Source organism: Vanessa atalanta, chromosome 3, assembly GCF_905147765.1.
Source record: "Vanessa atalanta chromosome 3, ilVanAtal1.2, whole genome shotgun sequence".
Lineage (NCBI taxonomy): Eukaryota > Metazoa > Arthropoda > Insecta > Lepidoptera > Nymphalidae > Vanessa > Vanessa atalanta.
In genome coordinates, this window is record NC_061873.1 from 12,282,736 (window position 1) to 12,298,540 (window position 15,805).

Sequence of the window (15,805 nt, forward strand, 5' to 3'; positions counted from 1 at the left end):
AAATAGTAAAAAATCCATTCAAAGCCGGCGAAATGAACTTCGAACTGTTTGACTGGGTGTAGTTTTTCTGTCTGATGAGAATCGTGTCGAGTCGAATGATAACATCGATACAACACAACATGATAAGTATTCACAAAATCTCTCGCTACACGGATCGAAACATAACAAAAACGTGGATTCGAAAAGAGGAAGGAAGACGAAGGATGTTTTTTTACAAGAAATTAAGACTCATGAACTGTAACATCGAACTTGTATAGGAATCCGATGTAATTGAAGTTAGTTGTGTTAGAATTTCAACCGAATGATTGAATGAGAAACAAAAGCGAAAGCCACGCCTAATGTTGTCGTGTACGATACCATCTGTTTGCACGTTTCCTCAGACATTCTCTGCAAATCAAGTAAAATAATTTCTAATACACAATATTATATTTATATAATTCAAATTATATATACACCTAGACTTCTTTTACTGCGTGGAAGTGCAACTGGTGTCGTTAGAACGTTCCCTTCATCAGTTAGATCAATAACCATAAATATTAACACAGACAACTTAATAAGCGTACCATTACCGATTAATTATGATTTGGCAATAAATTACTTAAATTGTTTACATTGGTAACATTATGACATTGTTGACGTCATCTATTTACTAATTTCATATTTGTTCTGCTGTCATTTCTTTTTAAAACTCATTAATATATTCTTCTGCACCTGCTAGGTCTAAATCTATATATTAATTATAACAATTTATAATCACATCAGCATCAAACCTACCTCGCGTATTGTGAGGGTATGAGACATCATCTGAATGTTGACTTGAGACTGGCTGGTGGGGAGGTTGTCAGATGACCGGGACCTCACGAGACGTGACCCTGTTATCACCTGTTTCGATTTGAGCGTCATTTCTGTCTTTATAAACACTCGGGATATGTACTGTGAGCTGCGAAAGAATATCAAACTTGTTAAGAATTCGGTTCTTTTTTATTTTCAGTTTTAAGATAAGAGAACACGAGCCCTACCTTAACGCTCTTATACTAAAAGCTGTTCTTAGAAGTTTGGTGGGAGACGCAGGCATATTTCTGCAGAATTTGTCGACTGCGTGATCAACTCCATTCTTCGTTGCTTCAGCGTACCATTCCGAATTCTGGTTAGTCGAGTGTTTGTGAAATAGGATCAGGATCGCGAGAGCTACCCTGTAGAATACCTGAAGATTGAAGGATAAAGTCAGAAAGTAACAACATAAAAAAATGATTTTATCTATAGAATACCTGAATATATTGCAGACATACCTTTATTCCTTCGTGGAAGAAGCAGTCAAGCACTCGTACGAGATGGGGGAAGGGCAGGGCGGCAAGGATCCACCACTGCCAATCGGCGTAGATGCGTTCAGGACCGATCGCGCCGGATAGTCGCGACAGGTGCTGCGCAGCCGACTTCTGCAAACAAGATGCGATGCTGTACGAAATTTGGAAACAGTTGTTTCTAAACGTATAGTTTTACAAAAGTTGAAATTGCGTCCTTGTATATAATATTATTGTTATTTTTTAATTTTATTTTTACTGCAAATTAAACGAAAAAAAGACATCTCAATATATATGTGCGAGTTTATGCTTTGTTTCGAAATAAATACACTAAGAACAAAAATGAAAAATCTATACAAATGCATAAGAAGCGCTTTCACTAACAAATTGCTTATAAAATTAAACAAACGTAACAACGTGACCCAAATGACAACAAACACATTACCATAGAATTCACAATCAATAAATCGCTTAACAAATAGTAGTCTAGTTTCGTTCGTGTCCAAGTCGTTCACCCTAACGCATTAAGAATTTATAGATTCGATAGTGACGACCGGTTCCTGACCTCTGGTCCTTGGCTGCCAGATATTGCTATCGACGATTAATAATAGCAAATCATAATAATTTAATACGCGTGACATCAGATGGACGGCAGTCGAGTGAAATATAAACCTAGGTTAGTGTTTCATGTGTGAATACCGACTGTTTGCTTAAATGAGCAGTATGTGTGATTTTATGTGAAACATGTGGCTCATTAAATCAAAGTCTACAGATAATAAAGTATGCAATTTTAGTATGTTTAAATATAACAGGTAGATACTTGTAGTCGTAAAGTGTGTTCATGAATATTATTTTTTTTGTAATTGCTTTATTTTTCTATATTCTAAAATGGTCCTTCAAGCCGGATTTATGAAATGTAATATTTTAATATTTTATTACATTAAGTTTTCAGTACAAAACTTTATTTGTAAACATAACTCTACAAAAAAATGTTTCGCGTGCGTCGTATATCGTTAAAACGTACCTGATAACGTTGGTTTATAGGAAGGAAAGTCACGCGATTCCCTTTTTTTGAGGGTTTCGGTAAATTACTTACCATTTCTAATACCACTAATCATTATAAAACACATTTATTTCATTTATCATGTTATTTAACCGACTTAAATTTTGTATAGGTCTACATTTATCAACGAAAAATAAAAATAATCTATACATAGACATAACAAGATTGTAATTTATTATTTATTTATACGTCACACGTACAAATACATAATGATACCTTTAGACTCATGAGATATGAAGTTGTTTTTGAATTTCAAATTTCTTTTAAACGTCACGATAAGAGAACGAGGCTTTTTGTATTTTATAGCCACTATTTACCTAAAGACCTTTTATATGGAGATGGTATGATAAGCGATCATATTACGTGAAGGTATTTTATCAAGGGTTATATTATATTTCGTCGTGGAATGTGTTTATGATGTACCTTTGGCTTCTTAATAAAATACTTACGTACGATTGGGTGTGACCATTATAAAACTTAAAAAAAAGTTGTCGTGGGACGCCCGGTTAAAATTGATTTTGCCGTAAGCTATACATTAAATAATATACTCAATAAAATAAATGAACGTGTTAGAAATAAAACTGTTATTAAAATCCCGTGTGACTAAAACATTAATAAAAAATATAATATAACTCGTTATATAATAGAAAGAGAAAGAGATAGAAAGTACGAGAAAGAGCGGGAAAGGTTGCCTGAAGGGGCATAACGCTTTTTCCTTACGGGACGAGTTCTGCCAGTTCACTCTACTTATAAGCTGCGTAAAAGAACTTCGTTACAAAAAATATTGAAACAAAAGAGTTTCCAAACACTATTGTTCAGTGGAAACGTGATGATGGATGATGACAGACGGCATGTTGCAAACGAGAAAAAAACACTCGGTAACCATATAGCTGCGTAAGATTTCCATTTTTGTACATACGTTATTTAGATTTAACATAGCAATGTTACACACACACAAAAATTACAACGGTCCAATCGTTTTGGAACAGTTCAGTTACACACATACATATTTATATATAAGACAAACCATTATAAATCCTATTAGCTGCTCATCCCGTCTTCACACAAGCGAATTAAGGTTTTGCGCTAAATTGAACTATACCACCTTTTTATTAATTATGTTTATTGATGTATATAATAATAGTCGGTATTAAGAGAGCAAACATCAAACTTACGGCATGCTTCTTAGCTATCTGCATAACTGTCTTCCAGGTGACCTCGTTCAGGAGCTTAGTCTGTGTGATGAACATCTTCTCTTTCGACGCGACCAAACTTGCCATGCAGTGATAACACTCCTCCTCTGCGAAGATAACATTGTTCACATTAATTAATTTAAACATGACGCTTTAATTCGAAATTATAGAGCAGCTTACGGTCAGCTGCATTTGGAACAAAGGTTTACTTGTAGTATTTTTATATACATATGTATGGGTTAATTTGTTTGTTACGGTAGTAGCATACATAGCTCGACATATTGTCAATTTTATTTACAAGTTTTTTATTTGAGAACAGATTCGATATTCCTTTATGTCACAGAGTCAGAAATTTACAAAATCGAATTTTGTACGGGCTTCGATGAATAAAATAATAGCAATAAATTAGCGAGAGCTCTTTTGACAATTTTACAAAAATAAATTGAGCCTCAAATTAAATTAAGCACAGACAGACCGGCAATAGAAACTGAAACTTTTATTCAAACAATCAAACAAATTCCATGGTGTGGTCTTAGTTAAAAACTATCTTCAATGAAATTTTATTTACGTGCAAATGTTACAGAGCGTACAATAGAACGTTTACCTTATTGCGTTTTTTATATTATCGAAGAAATTTTGAAAAAAATCTTCTTATAAATAATAATAAATCAAACGAGATTTTGTTTTGATACTGTACAGGCGCCGTCAATGAAAACGGAAACGGCGAACTAATGAATTATTATTTATTGACGAGGATCGTTAGTCGTTTAAATATAAATAAATAAAGTTCCATTAAAATAATTATGTATATAAAAATGATTTAACTTCAATAAGCGAAACGAAGCGTTTCTTGAATATTGCTACCGAAAGTTCGTTCGTTCAATAATAATAGTTTTGCTTACGAAAGTACAATCAATCAATCGGGTATAGATTCACAAATCTTCAATTAAAAGTTTAATTTCCTACGACGGCGAGATACAAAATGGAATACAATACGAAGCTGAAGACCTTCAGAGCTATCTGGAATGGAAATTGGATTTTCGTCAGGCAGTCCCGAGAGAATGAACGCAATTACCGCTCGAGCACTTTCAATACGCGCTGAACCCAATCATTGAAAAAAAGCGCTGACTAAACACTAATTGCTCTTCAGTCGTTCGACGTATATACTTCTAATATATAATACTCTTACTAATACATACACCAGAGGAAGATATTGAATATACTAATGAATATGACGAAAACGGAAATCAAATTAATTGATTATACAACTTTGGATTAGCAAATAAATTATTATTTTTTCATTTTATATAGATTAAGCAGACCACTGGTAAATGGTCGGCCGATGGGTAGTGGTCAACACCAATAGACATGACACTGGCATACATTCTGACAAGCCTTTGATAACACGTATAATACTCTCTTTTAAATTATTTTGCAAAAGTAATCAAATTATTTTGTGGCAAATGTAAATAAACACAAAATAATTAAATATATTACTTTGTGCAAGCGTGTCCGGGTTACTCAACAGATATTTTACCGTCATACGTCATAGTAATGTTGTGTTCCGGTTGAAGGGTGAGTGAGCAAGTGTTACTTCAGGCACAAGACATAAGATATTCGGCGTATTAGCGATTATTTGAATCGAAAATATATTGAATCGGTTAATGGAATGGTTAAAGTTTCTTACAGCGCCAATGTCTTTTGGCGGTGGTGACCACCAACCATCAGGTGGCTCATTTGTATCTGGGCAAAATATCATAAAAAATCACGACTCCTTTTCATTATCTAAATCTGAAGTAATCATTAAATGTTTAGGGGTATTGAAACAACCTTTTGCAAAAATTTGTTTCGTCGAAATTAAAATATTTAAATAACTCATACGAATACAGCGTCACACAGCTACATTTTGGTGTACACACACAAACGAAATTATACATGTAATGTAAACATGTTATTTAATGATCTCATTTAATATTCGTACAATACAAATTATAGATTAATTTCTCTGAGTATATAACAATAACTTGGCAACTCTTGTTTTCGCTTTGTTACTAGAAATATTTTGGCACATCAATGTAATAAAGTTAAATGAGAACTTCGATTCAGTTATATATCTGTTTTGAGAATTCAATTAGTTTAGAAATAATTAAACACGTTAAAGAATATTATTATTATTTATTACTGTTTAGAAATCTACATTGTATAAAACATAGACGCATGCCTCCGTCTGTATCGCTTAGATCTTCTAAACAACGCGAATTTTGATGCAGCTTTAAGCAATAATGAGATTTATTTAAAATGATGATTTATATGAATAATAGATGTATATTACAGAAGAAAAAACCTAAACATATATTATATATGTCATTTCCTAATCCGTTTATTGCGAACTATATCGGAAAATAAATGGCTATGTTATTAAAATAACCGTACAATTCAATAATCAATTAAATCTTAATAGTTTACATAACATTCACGTTTTATATTAGAAATAAGATAATATCACTTTCCAATTGTAACCTAACGATAAATAACAACCAAACAGATCGTTGATATTGGAACATTGGAACGACTCCTTAAATAAACAGTATTATTTTATCGATAATTTTGCATTGAAGAACTTCCATAAACATGTATATAAAATACACCAGTGGAGGAATTATAAAAATAAAAATACGCCTAGACAATTTTTTTGAATAGAATATTAGCAATGCCACATTTAAAGGAAGTACTAATAAGGCTCAGGATAAATCCTGCGACTTTTAACATCGCTAGGCAATCCGTTAACCACCGCCATTGACGCTTTAAAGTGTAATAATCACAAAAGGTTCTACCTGTTTTCTCTCTTTAATACCGTCTTCCTTCAACTTTTTTAACGGGCATTTTCAACTTTGCCGTTTCATATATTCAAGTCAATTGTAAAAAATACATTGGTAAAGAAGGCATATTATTCGATACAAGATTATATTGATGTTAAAAAATCTTAGAGTTATGCTTGTTAACTTCCAGGCAGGAGACATAACATACGTATATAATTGTATTTAACTAACATGACTGTATTTTTATATGTTGAAAAAGAGTAACTACTGAGTTTCTTGCCGGTTCTTCTCGGTAGAATCTACATTCCGAACCGGTGGTAGCTTTACTTTAAATAGTTTGTTAAATGACGATTCAAAAGTGCTTTTAAAATCCTACTTGAATAAAGTATATTTTGATTTGATATGATTTCTTTTCCCTAACATATATAACGTATGACCTTTAAATATTTTATTGCAGCTTTTAAATTCCATATAGCGTACAATAAATACCATTAAGTCTCCCACTGGCACATGATGGGCGAGCTAAGTGATTCGCAGAGGGAAGCGAGTGTAATATGAAAACCATGTTAGACGATGTGGTAACTTAGTGGCTTTGTAATTTAATTATTATAAAATTCTAGATGAAATCACGTAAGAGCCTTTGAAGGACGCTTTCAGAAGATTCAATTCTAATTTGTCGGGTTATACCGTGAAATTATTCAAAGAAACGATGATGTTTATGTATGTATATAATGATGTTATATTTTTTATTCGTTTCTGTTATAGGTAAGTGGTCTGGCAAATAGACTACTGTTAAGTGGTCACCACCACCCATAGACAATTACACCATAAGAATTATTATGAATTTCTTAAAAGGCCGATGCGCCACCGATATAGGGAACTGAGACTTTTTGTTCCTTGTGCCTGTAGGTACACTGGCTCATTCAGCCTTCTAACTTGAACACAATATTAAAACAAAGAAGCGCTCAGTAGAATCCACAATTCTCAGCACATACTAGCCAACAGAATAAATTTTTAGTGAACAAGCTTATGTCTGAACACAAGTGTACGCTTTACATTTATTTTTTTATCTAAATGTTATCTTTAACGTTTAAAACTTACAAATTGCATCGCGGTAGTAAATTCTAACTAGGTTAACGAACATCTTAACTTTATAAAATAAAATTTATGCCGTGTCGGTATTTATTTTAATATCAAAAGAAACAAAAACCTTTTCAGAACACTGATGTATTCAAAAGTACTACGACGTTTAACGGACCCTTGAATGAATAAAAATACAAGTACAAACGGGAGGTCATAGCTTGACTGGCGCTGTGCTTGTGAATAAATAAAACTTAGAAGTGGAACGACTCGCGATCGTCGAGCGTTCACCCGAGCCACTGAAAAATATATGAAGTCTTCATCCGTGACCGTTTCAAGATACGTTATCGGTACTTGTATCTATCTACTAAAATCGTCATCCATGATGCTTACGTTAATACCAGTACTTGTATCAATCAATCATAAATATCGACCTTTATATTCGTACGACTAATACTAACGCAGAACAGCAATACTTACTATTGCTGTTTACCAGTTGAAGGTGAGTAAGCTAGTGTAACTATAGGCACAAGGGACATAACATCTTAGTAACCAAGATTGGTAGATAATTGGTGATGTGAGGAATGGTTAAAAAAATCGGATACATTATCTGTGGGCAGTGGTGACCATTTACCATCAGGTGGCCTATTTGCCCGTTAGGCAAGCTATGCAATAAAAAAAAAACAAATAAAATAGGTTTTGTATGATTAGCATTTTTTTTAGCATTAGCAGCCCGTAAATGTCCCACTGCTGGGATAAAGGCCTCCTCTCCATTTGAGGAGAAGGTTTGGAGCATATTCCACCACGCTGCTCCAATGCGGTTTGGCGGAATACACATGTGGCAGAATTTCGTTGAAATTAGACACATGCAGGTTTCCTCACGATGTTTTCCTTCACCGCCGAGCACGAGATGAATTATAAACACAAATTAAGCACATGAAATTTCAGTGGTGCCTGCCTGGGTTTGAACCCGAAATCATCGGTTAAGATGCACGCGTTCTAGCCACTGGGCCATCTCGGCTCTATGATGTATGATGCTCAAGAAAATCTCTTTTATACAATTACGCAGTATTTGAATCGATCACGTAAGCCTTGCAAATGAATCATTCTCTTAGTATTTATCGAGCTGGTTTTTCTTAACAACACTGATTTAATTGTTGACTTTTTACTCGAAACCGAAAGTTGTGACGTCAACGATGCGATGCTAGTTTAAAAAAAGATACAACCAATTATTTATGTATAAATAAAACCTTACTGGCGTTGCAAGTCGACTAACAACTCAATTTCTTTAGCTGATTCTTTTTATGCCTGCCTCTTTCTATGAACTGCCTAAAAGGGCTATCGCTATTGGGCCGGCAACCTTGAGAACTAAGATGTTATACCCCTTATGCCTGTAGTTACGCACCGATAATAAAAATTGCTGTTCGTCGGTAGAATATCTGGCTGTACCTACATAGATGGCGACCACCAAGATAATTTTAAATGAGAAGTCTTGTCGCTGTTCCTGTAATAATTTTATTGGTAATAAACGGCTAATGTTTACTCGACGTACAGTCCAGCACGTACCATTTCTGTTTCCTTATGTGTGACATCTAACCTTTTGCTGCTTTCCGCGATATCATATTAACAGAAGCAAACAAACGAGCGTACATTATCGTTATTCATTCGTATAATTCTTCCTTTTCAATTTCAAAACGACGTCAATTCTCCCTGTTTCTCAAAGGACCAAAGTACATGTTTATGTAAAATGTATCGCCAACAACCAACGACTGTTCGTCGTTTCTATTGTCAGTAAAAAAAGTATGAGTTTTTGGTATAGGCCCTTTTAACACTAGACCGAGCGTATATTCTCGTTATTTATTCGCATTACTCTTCCTTTAAATTTCAAAAAGACGTCAATTATATTTGGCATTGATGTAGCATCAAATTGTTGTGTAACATTTGATACCTTTCCAATTTTCTGATCAATTAGAGCAGAAACATCGAATAACAGATAAACTCGACCGGAAACATTGTATCAATAAACAACTTTAGATATTTACAGTACACTTCGTATGTTTACAAGTAAAGTGTTTCTTCAGATGAACCGATGTTTCCAATTAATCTCTGAATAAAATGCCAATCATTGTACTAGTTGCAACTATATCACATGTTTTTCACAAAGATTTCTATGCATTTTACCCAATAAGACAACCGCATGTTTTTGGCTATTAAATTTATAATAATAAATCTTTTCTTATATTGTCTTATATAATGTAACGTTAAGAAAAAATGATATTACAAATTCAATGACTTTATTGATGATGGCACACGTTCGAAATAACAAGAGGGCGTTTTAAATTAAAATATTCCGTTAATTATCTTATACCAACAATAATTATGATTTTGGGGGTAGCAAAAAATACCACTGAATTGCGTATCACCCCGGATGTTCTATGTCATTCCGAACCGGTGATAGATTTTGATAATTTTTGATAATCGATAAGTATAACGATTTTGACTTTGTAAACTCACGTATTTGTCTTTATTTTCTAAATAATCAGATCTTAAAATAAATCTTCTCATATATTCGAGAATATTCCAAACCATAAACTAATTGAGAAATGCTATACATTTTGATTTATTCGAATAATAATATGCAATCGACAATAAACAGCGAACAACAAATAAGTCATATAAGTGAACATAAATTCCAAAATATATAAACCATTAATGTTACATTACGACACAAATTTATGGCTCCTTATCAGATAAGGAGTACGTGGTCACGTGGCGGAGACGAGACAAAGCAATAAATGATTGATTGGCTTATAAAACCTATCTCGTTTGGATTATTGCCGCACGTATTGCCTGCCTTTTATTATCATCACCACCCAGCGTTTTCTTACTACTTCCCATAATTGTATGCCGATATTGACATAAGCAAGGAATATATTTTATATATTATTGATTAGAAACAGTTTATGTTATTACTAGGAGAAAACAAATGAACTACCTTACAGTGAGGAGTGTTATTTTGACCGTTGAGCTTATACAGGAATTCAACCCCTCAATCGCCTTTGAGAATAGAATAAAGTCTACTTGGTCGTAGGATTTTGGGAAAACCCATCTGGCAAGGTACCACATACTCATCAAATATTCTACAGCTAAGCAGCAACACTTTGTATTGTTGTGTTCTGGTTTAACTGCAGGCACATTGGACAGCACATCTAAGTTCCCAAAGTTGGTGGTGCATTGGCGATGTAAGGAATGGTTAATATTTCTTACAGACAATCACGATCAGGTTGCCCATGGCCTATATATAAAAAAAAAAATTGCATCAATTATTGAAATATCCAATCGGTAATGAAATTTTACATAAGTTTATCGCAAACAATTTTTATTCAACTTCCACGAGCCACTTATAATCAATATTCATCTTTCAGGAACCAGTTTAGTGTGGCTCATGGAAGTTTCCCAAAAGTAATACATGAGAATTATGTTATACATGTTCGGACAGCGCATACGACTCCCACAAACAATACCGATCGCACAACCGTTATGCATCGTTTGATGTACAGTAAATTACCATATTTAGAGGAGAAAGTAATGTAAAGCAGGCATGAAATACGCACATTGAAGTTTACTTTGATTTATTTGATACTTGCTTTGAATTTTTTTTTATATTTTTTTTTTTACCAAATTCAAACAAAGGTACAAGATAAAGGTTTTAGTGATATTAATTAATTCATGGATAATATTATATATATATATGTGTGTGTTATATAACAATATTGCGAGGTCGATGACTGATAATGTGTCTTTTGACTTACATTATGAGATCTTAATTATTTAACGAAATAGAAAATCATCTAAAAATAGTACATCTTGGCAAAATATCCCGTATTAAATAAAACAATAGTCGAAACAAACATTCAAAACTTGGCAAAGAAACGGTACACGTCACATTTCATGTTTGGAAGCGGAGATCGATAAATCATCGAAGTCGGGGGTAACTGTAATGTAATTTCTATTTAGGAAACAAATATGTGTTCAGTATAAACGTATGAATGTCCTACGGATAGGTCAAAGGCCGATTATTAAACAAGTTATTCACGTAGAATGAGAGGCAATTAAAATTGTGACCTCGACTCAGAGTAGCGTGCTCGTAATTTATCAGCGCAACCATTGATCAACGAATATACGTGTCTTATTTTGAATGGTAGAGACGTATTATTGATATAATATTGAAAAAAAAGGTAAGAAAAGATAATCAGTGGCCAGAGCATATATGGCCCAGTGGCTAGAACGCGTGCATCTTAACCGATGATTTCGGGTTCAAACCCAGGCAGGCACCACTGAAATTTCATGTGCTTAATTTGTGTTTATAATTCATCTCGTGCTCGGCGGTGAAGGAAAACATCGTGAGGAAACCTGCATGTGTCTAATTTCAACGAAATTCTGCCACATGTGTATTCCGCCAACCCGCATTAGAGCAGCGTGGTGGAATATGCTCCAAACTTTCTCCTCAAAGGGAGAGGAGGCCTTTATCCCAGCAGTGGGACATTTGCGGGCTGCTAATAGAGCATATATATTTGTATGTAGAGTCTATACAGACTAAAAGGGTAAATATATATAACTTGAGTTATTTCAGAAACAAAAATAATAATTGAGTTCCTGAAATATATTATGTAGTTATCTGTTCATTAGTTTAGCAATTTTGTATGCATTTCGTTTATAGTAGCGACGATAAAAACAAAATTGCGTATTATGAAAACAAAGCTCGTAAATTTTTTTTTTGCTTAATAAATTTGAAACGTCTGCGGTTTAGATCTTTTGTATTTCATAGCGGAACGGTCGTCAATTTAACGACGCTACTCGTCAACAGCACTAGCCGTCAACGAACAAGCCATTGACAGCTTTAGGAGAAAGCAACAATGTCGATAAACGCTTTGTCGTTTATGTTTATCACTTTTATATGAATCGAGAGTCGTAAATTGTAAATGGTATAAAGGCAACGTAAAATGAAAGCACGCGGTTCCAGTGTCAAGTCTGAGAGATTATTTGAGGTAACTGGTACTATATGTTTAAAGGCGTGAATGCAAATGGGTCATGTATAAAATAAGGTAAGTGTATACGACGGATTTTAATAGCCGGTAGTTAAAACATATGAATTATAACCGAAAATTATTGACTCGAACTCGACCAATCAATGATGAATTTCCATGTGCTTCACTTGTGTTTATAATTCATCTTGATGATATGCATTGGAGCAGGGTATCGGAACAAGCTCCATACCCTTTCTCAAAAGGAGATGAGGTTTTAATCCAGCAATGCGACATTAACAGGTCTTTAATTTTTGGAATTCGACTGGTACGTCAATTTTATGATTGCATACACATTTCTTTTTCAATAATAGTTATAAGGAATTACTAATATTCCTATTTTCCCCTCCAGATAACATTAAGTTTGTGTAAGGAGTGACAATAACCCGTAAAGGGGTCAGGATCAATCGTACTACAGCTACTTTTTACACTTCTAGACGGCCCTACATTGCGCTAATGACATTTATATTGCATTCAATTTTTACAGAAAAAAATTAATTAATATCGAAAACTACTTTTAATGTATAATAATAAATAAAAAGTTTAATTTGGATTGATATGACGGAGTATTCTTACAAGAATAACATTATTTTATATTCGTCATAACGACATGCGTCAAAACAATAAATATAATTAACAAATTTTGACACTGAATAAGTAGGTAAAATAAAGTATAAAATATATTCAGAAGTTAGCTCAAACAGCAGAGGGAAGTTTTCTTACACTTCAAAGCAAGTCAAACCTTTAATTTTTGCCGTATAATAACTTATAACTTGTTAGTCTTAACCCACATTTAAAATACTAGCTCTCCGTGCCGTTTTACGTACGGGTTAAATTCATAACTAGGTCATCAAATACCCTTTCATTTCGTCCACTGAAGTTTAAATTTTCAAAAATGCTTCTTAGTGAGTAGTTTGGGGGTAGTTTCGGAGATTTCATAAATATATATATAGATTAATTTAAATATCACATAAGGTGGCAATTAATCAGCAATTAATGATATTTCAACAATACAAATAAGCCAGTATGATTCGTTAAGAATTCATTAATTGCTATAATTCTCATATCAATTAATTTATGTAATTCACGATAGCCGACCTGTGCGATATGAATTGTGACTAATATTTTATTTTTAAATCTTTAGGATGATTAAAATGGTAACAATATACATTCCATAATCATCGTTCTGAACAATCATTTGGAGTTCTTGCATTTCTTAGAACGTGATATGATCTAGATTCTAGCGTATATTCAATGAGTTTATGCGTAACCTTTGCAACTTGTGGACGAAACAAATTTTACTATTATTAAAATGCAAACATAATTCAACAAAAACTTTTATAAAGAATGAAATAATATTATCTTTCACTGCAAATCGTGCTAAAAATCCATTTTAAAACCAACTATATAATTAGTGGCCTTATTGTTTAGCAACTGTTTAATTAAACACTGATTTCTCTTTCTGCCATCAGTGATTCGACATTTGAAGAAGGAGATTATACATATACTTTACTACTTATCCTAAACAAAATTAGTGCGTAAGGCCGTTAATGTACATATATTTGAAATCATACGTGAGAATTAAAAAAAAAAATCAAAATATACTTTATTCAAGAAGACTTTTGAATCGTCATTTTACAAACTATATGTGAAGCTGCCACCCGGTTCGGAATTTAGATTCTATCGACCAGAACCGGACAAGAAACTCTGTAGTTACTCTTTTTCAACATATAAAATATAAAGTCATGTTATTTAAATACAGCTCATAGTTCTATAAATGTGTTCATAGGATTTAATGTAAATCGAATTATATATATATATATATAATTAAAGATAAGAAGAAATAAATGTGACAATAAAAAATAATATATAGAATATATGTATATTTATCTTTTTTTTAATTTAAATTTATTTGTCTATTTTTTTTATTACCAGGCAGCATCACAATTTAGGTTTTATAATTTATTTTTTTTTGTACTAGATATCAGGTGAATCATCAAACATCTTCAATGATTTGGAATGTCTTCAATCCTTGACGGGTCGCTATTTGCCATCGTAGGATTTTGGATCCTTAGCTGGTATAAGCGGCATTTGGACAGACTGTTCATAATCGTATCTTCTCTACATTTTCACATTGATTTGTTAATATAACTTATCTTTCAATAACGAAAGTATTCACCACGTGCAAATTCGCGACGATCAATTGAGAGGTGATAAAGACGTCACTGTTATTTCTTGTGTCATTGTATCATTGTTATTCATTGATTACCTTTTATTACCGTTTGATGTTTACCACAAGTTTAGTTTAATTTTTTGGTTATACATGTATGTTCGCAGTGTCGTATTGTCTGACCAATTTTTTTTGTACATTTACAAAAATTACAATTGGAGATACAAATTTTACTGATTCAGTTTTGTGCAAGACCGTCTGGGTAGGTACCATCTACTCATCAGATATTCTACCGCCAAACAGCAATACTTATTATTGTTATGTTTAGGTTTGGGGCGGTAGGGCACATAACAGATTAGTTACAAAGGTTGGTGACGCATTGGTTTGATATACGAAATAAGCGATATTTCTTACAGCAACAATGCCTATGTGCAGTGGTGTCCCCTCATTAAAAACTGGTCCATTTCTTCATCTAACTATTACTGATACTACGATCTATCTATCTATCATCTAATGGAAAGTGACTACCATCGCCCATGGACATTGGCAACACCGGGGGGCTTGCAGATACGTTGCCGGCCTTTAAGGAAGGAGTACGCTATTTTCTTGAAGGTTCCCAAGTCGTATCGTTCGGAAAAACCGCCGTCGAAAGCTGGTTCTACAGAGTGGTTGTGCGAGGCAGAAAATGTCTTAAAAATCGCGCTGTTGTGGATTTTCGGACCAGTTCATTAAATTTTTTAAAAAATTTAGACGGGCGTGTGGAAGTCATTTCTGTCAATCCGTTGGAATTTGGTGACTCAATTCAATATTAAGTATTTATTTATTTAATTATTTTACATTATATCACGTTTTTCGTAATCTTTTCTTTCCGATTGATGAAGATAATGTTTGTGATAAAGATAAAATCAACCAGAAAGAAAAGACTAAACTAAAACACTATAAAACATTTCGACATATCGGTTAATAATATTACATAAATTCATGAAATGGTTACCCTTGATTACGATTTGATATCAAAGAAACAGTTTCGATGAAAATAATATCAACATCTAGCACTAGACAAAACATTTTACTAAAAGGTAAATAATTAAATGT

General features: G+C 33.2%; 1 protein-coding gene across 8 annotated transcripts in view; it reads right to left on the minus strand.

The window, feature by feature from the left end:
* Positions 1-15,805, minus strand: part of LOC125077215 (GTPase-activating protein skywalker) — a 77,569-nt gene that overhangs the window by 9,516 nt on the left and 52,248 nt on the right. For 5 of the 8 annotated variants that reach the window (XM_047689077.1, XM_047689081.1, XM_047689076.1 and 2 more), the window contains exons 5-8: positions 3,540-3,664; positions 1,290-1,436; positions 1,020-1,204; positions 775-940 (exon numbers count right to left, since the gene is read on the minus strand). In XM_047689077.1, the coding sequence (XP_047545033.1) occupies positions 775-940; positions 1,020-1,204; positions 1,290-1,436; positions 3,540-3,664 (623 nt within the window). Of the gene's footprint in view, positions 1-357; positions 388-774; positions 941-1,019; positions 1,205-1,289; positions 1,437-3,539; positions 3,665-15,805 lie in introns of all 8 variants that reach the window. The other 3 variants (XM_047689083.1, XM_047689079.1, XM_047689078.1) reach the window with 2 other exon arrangements.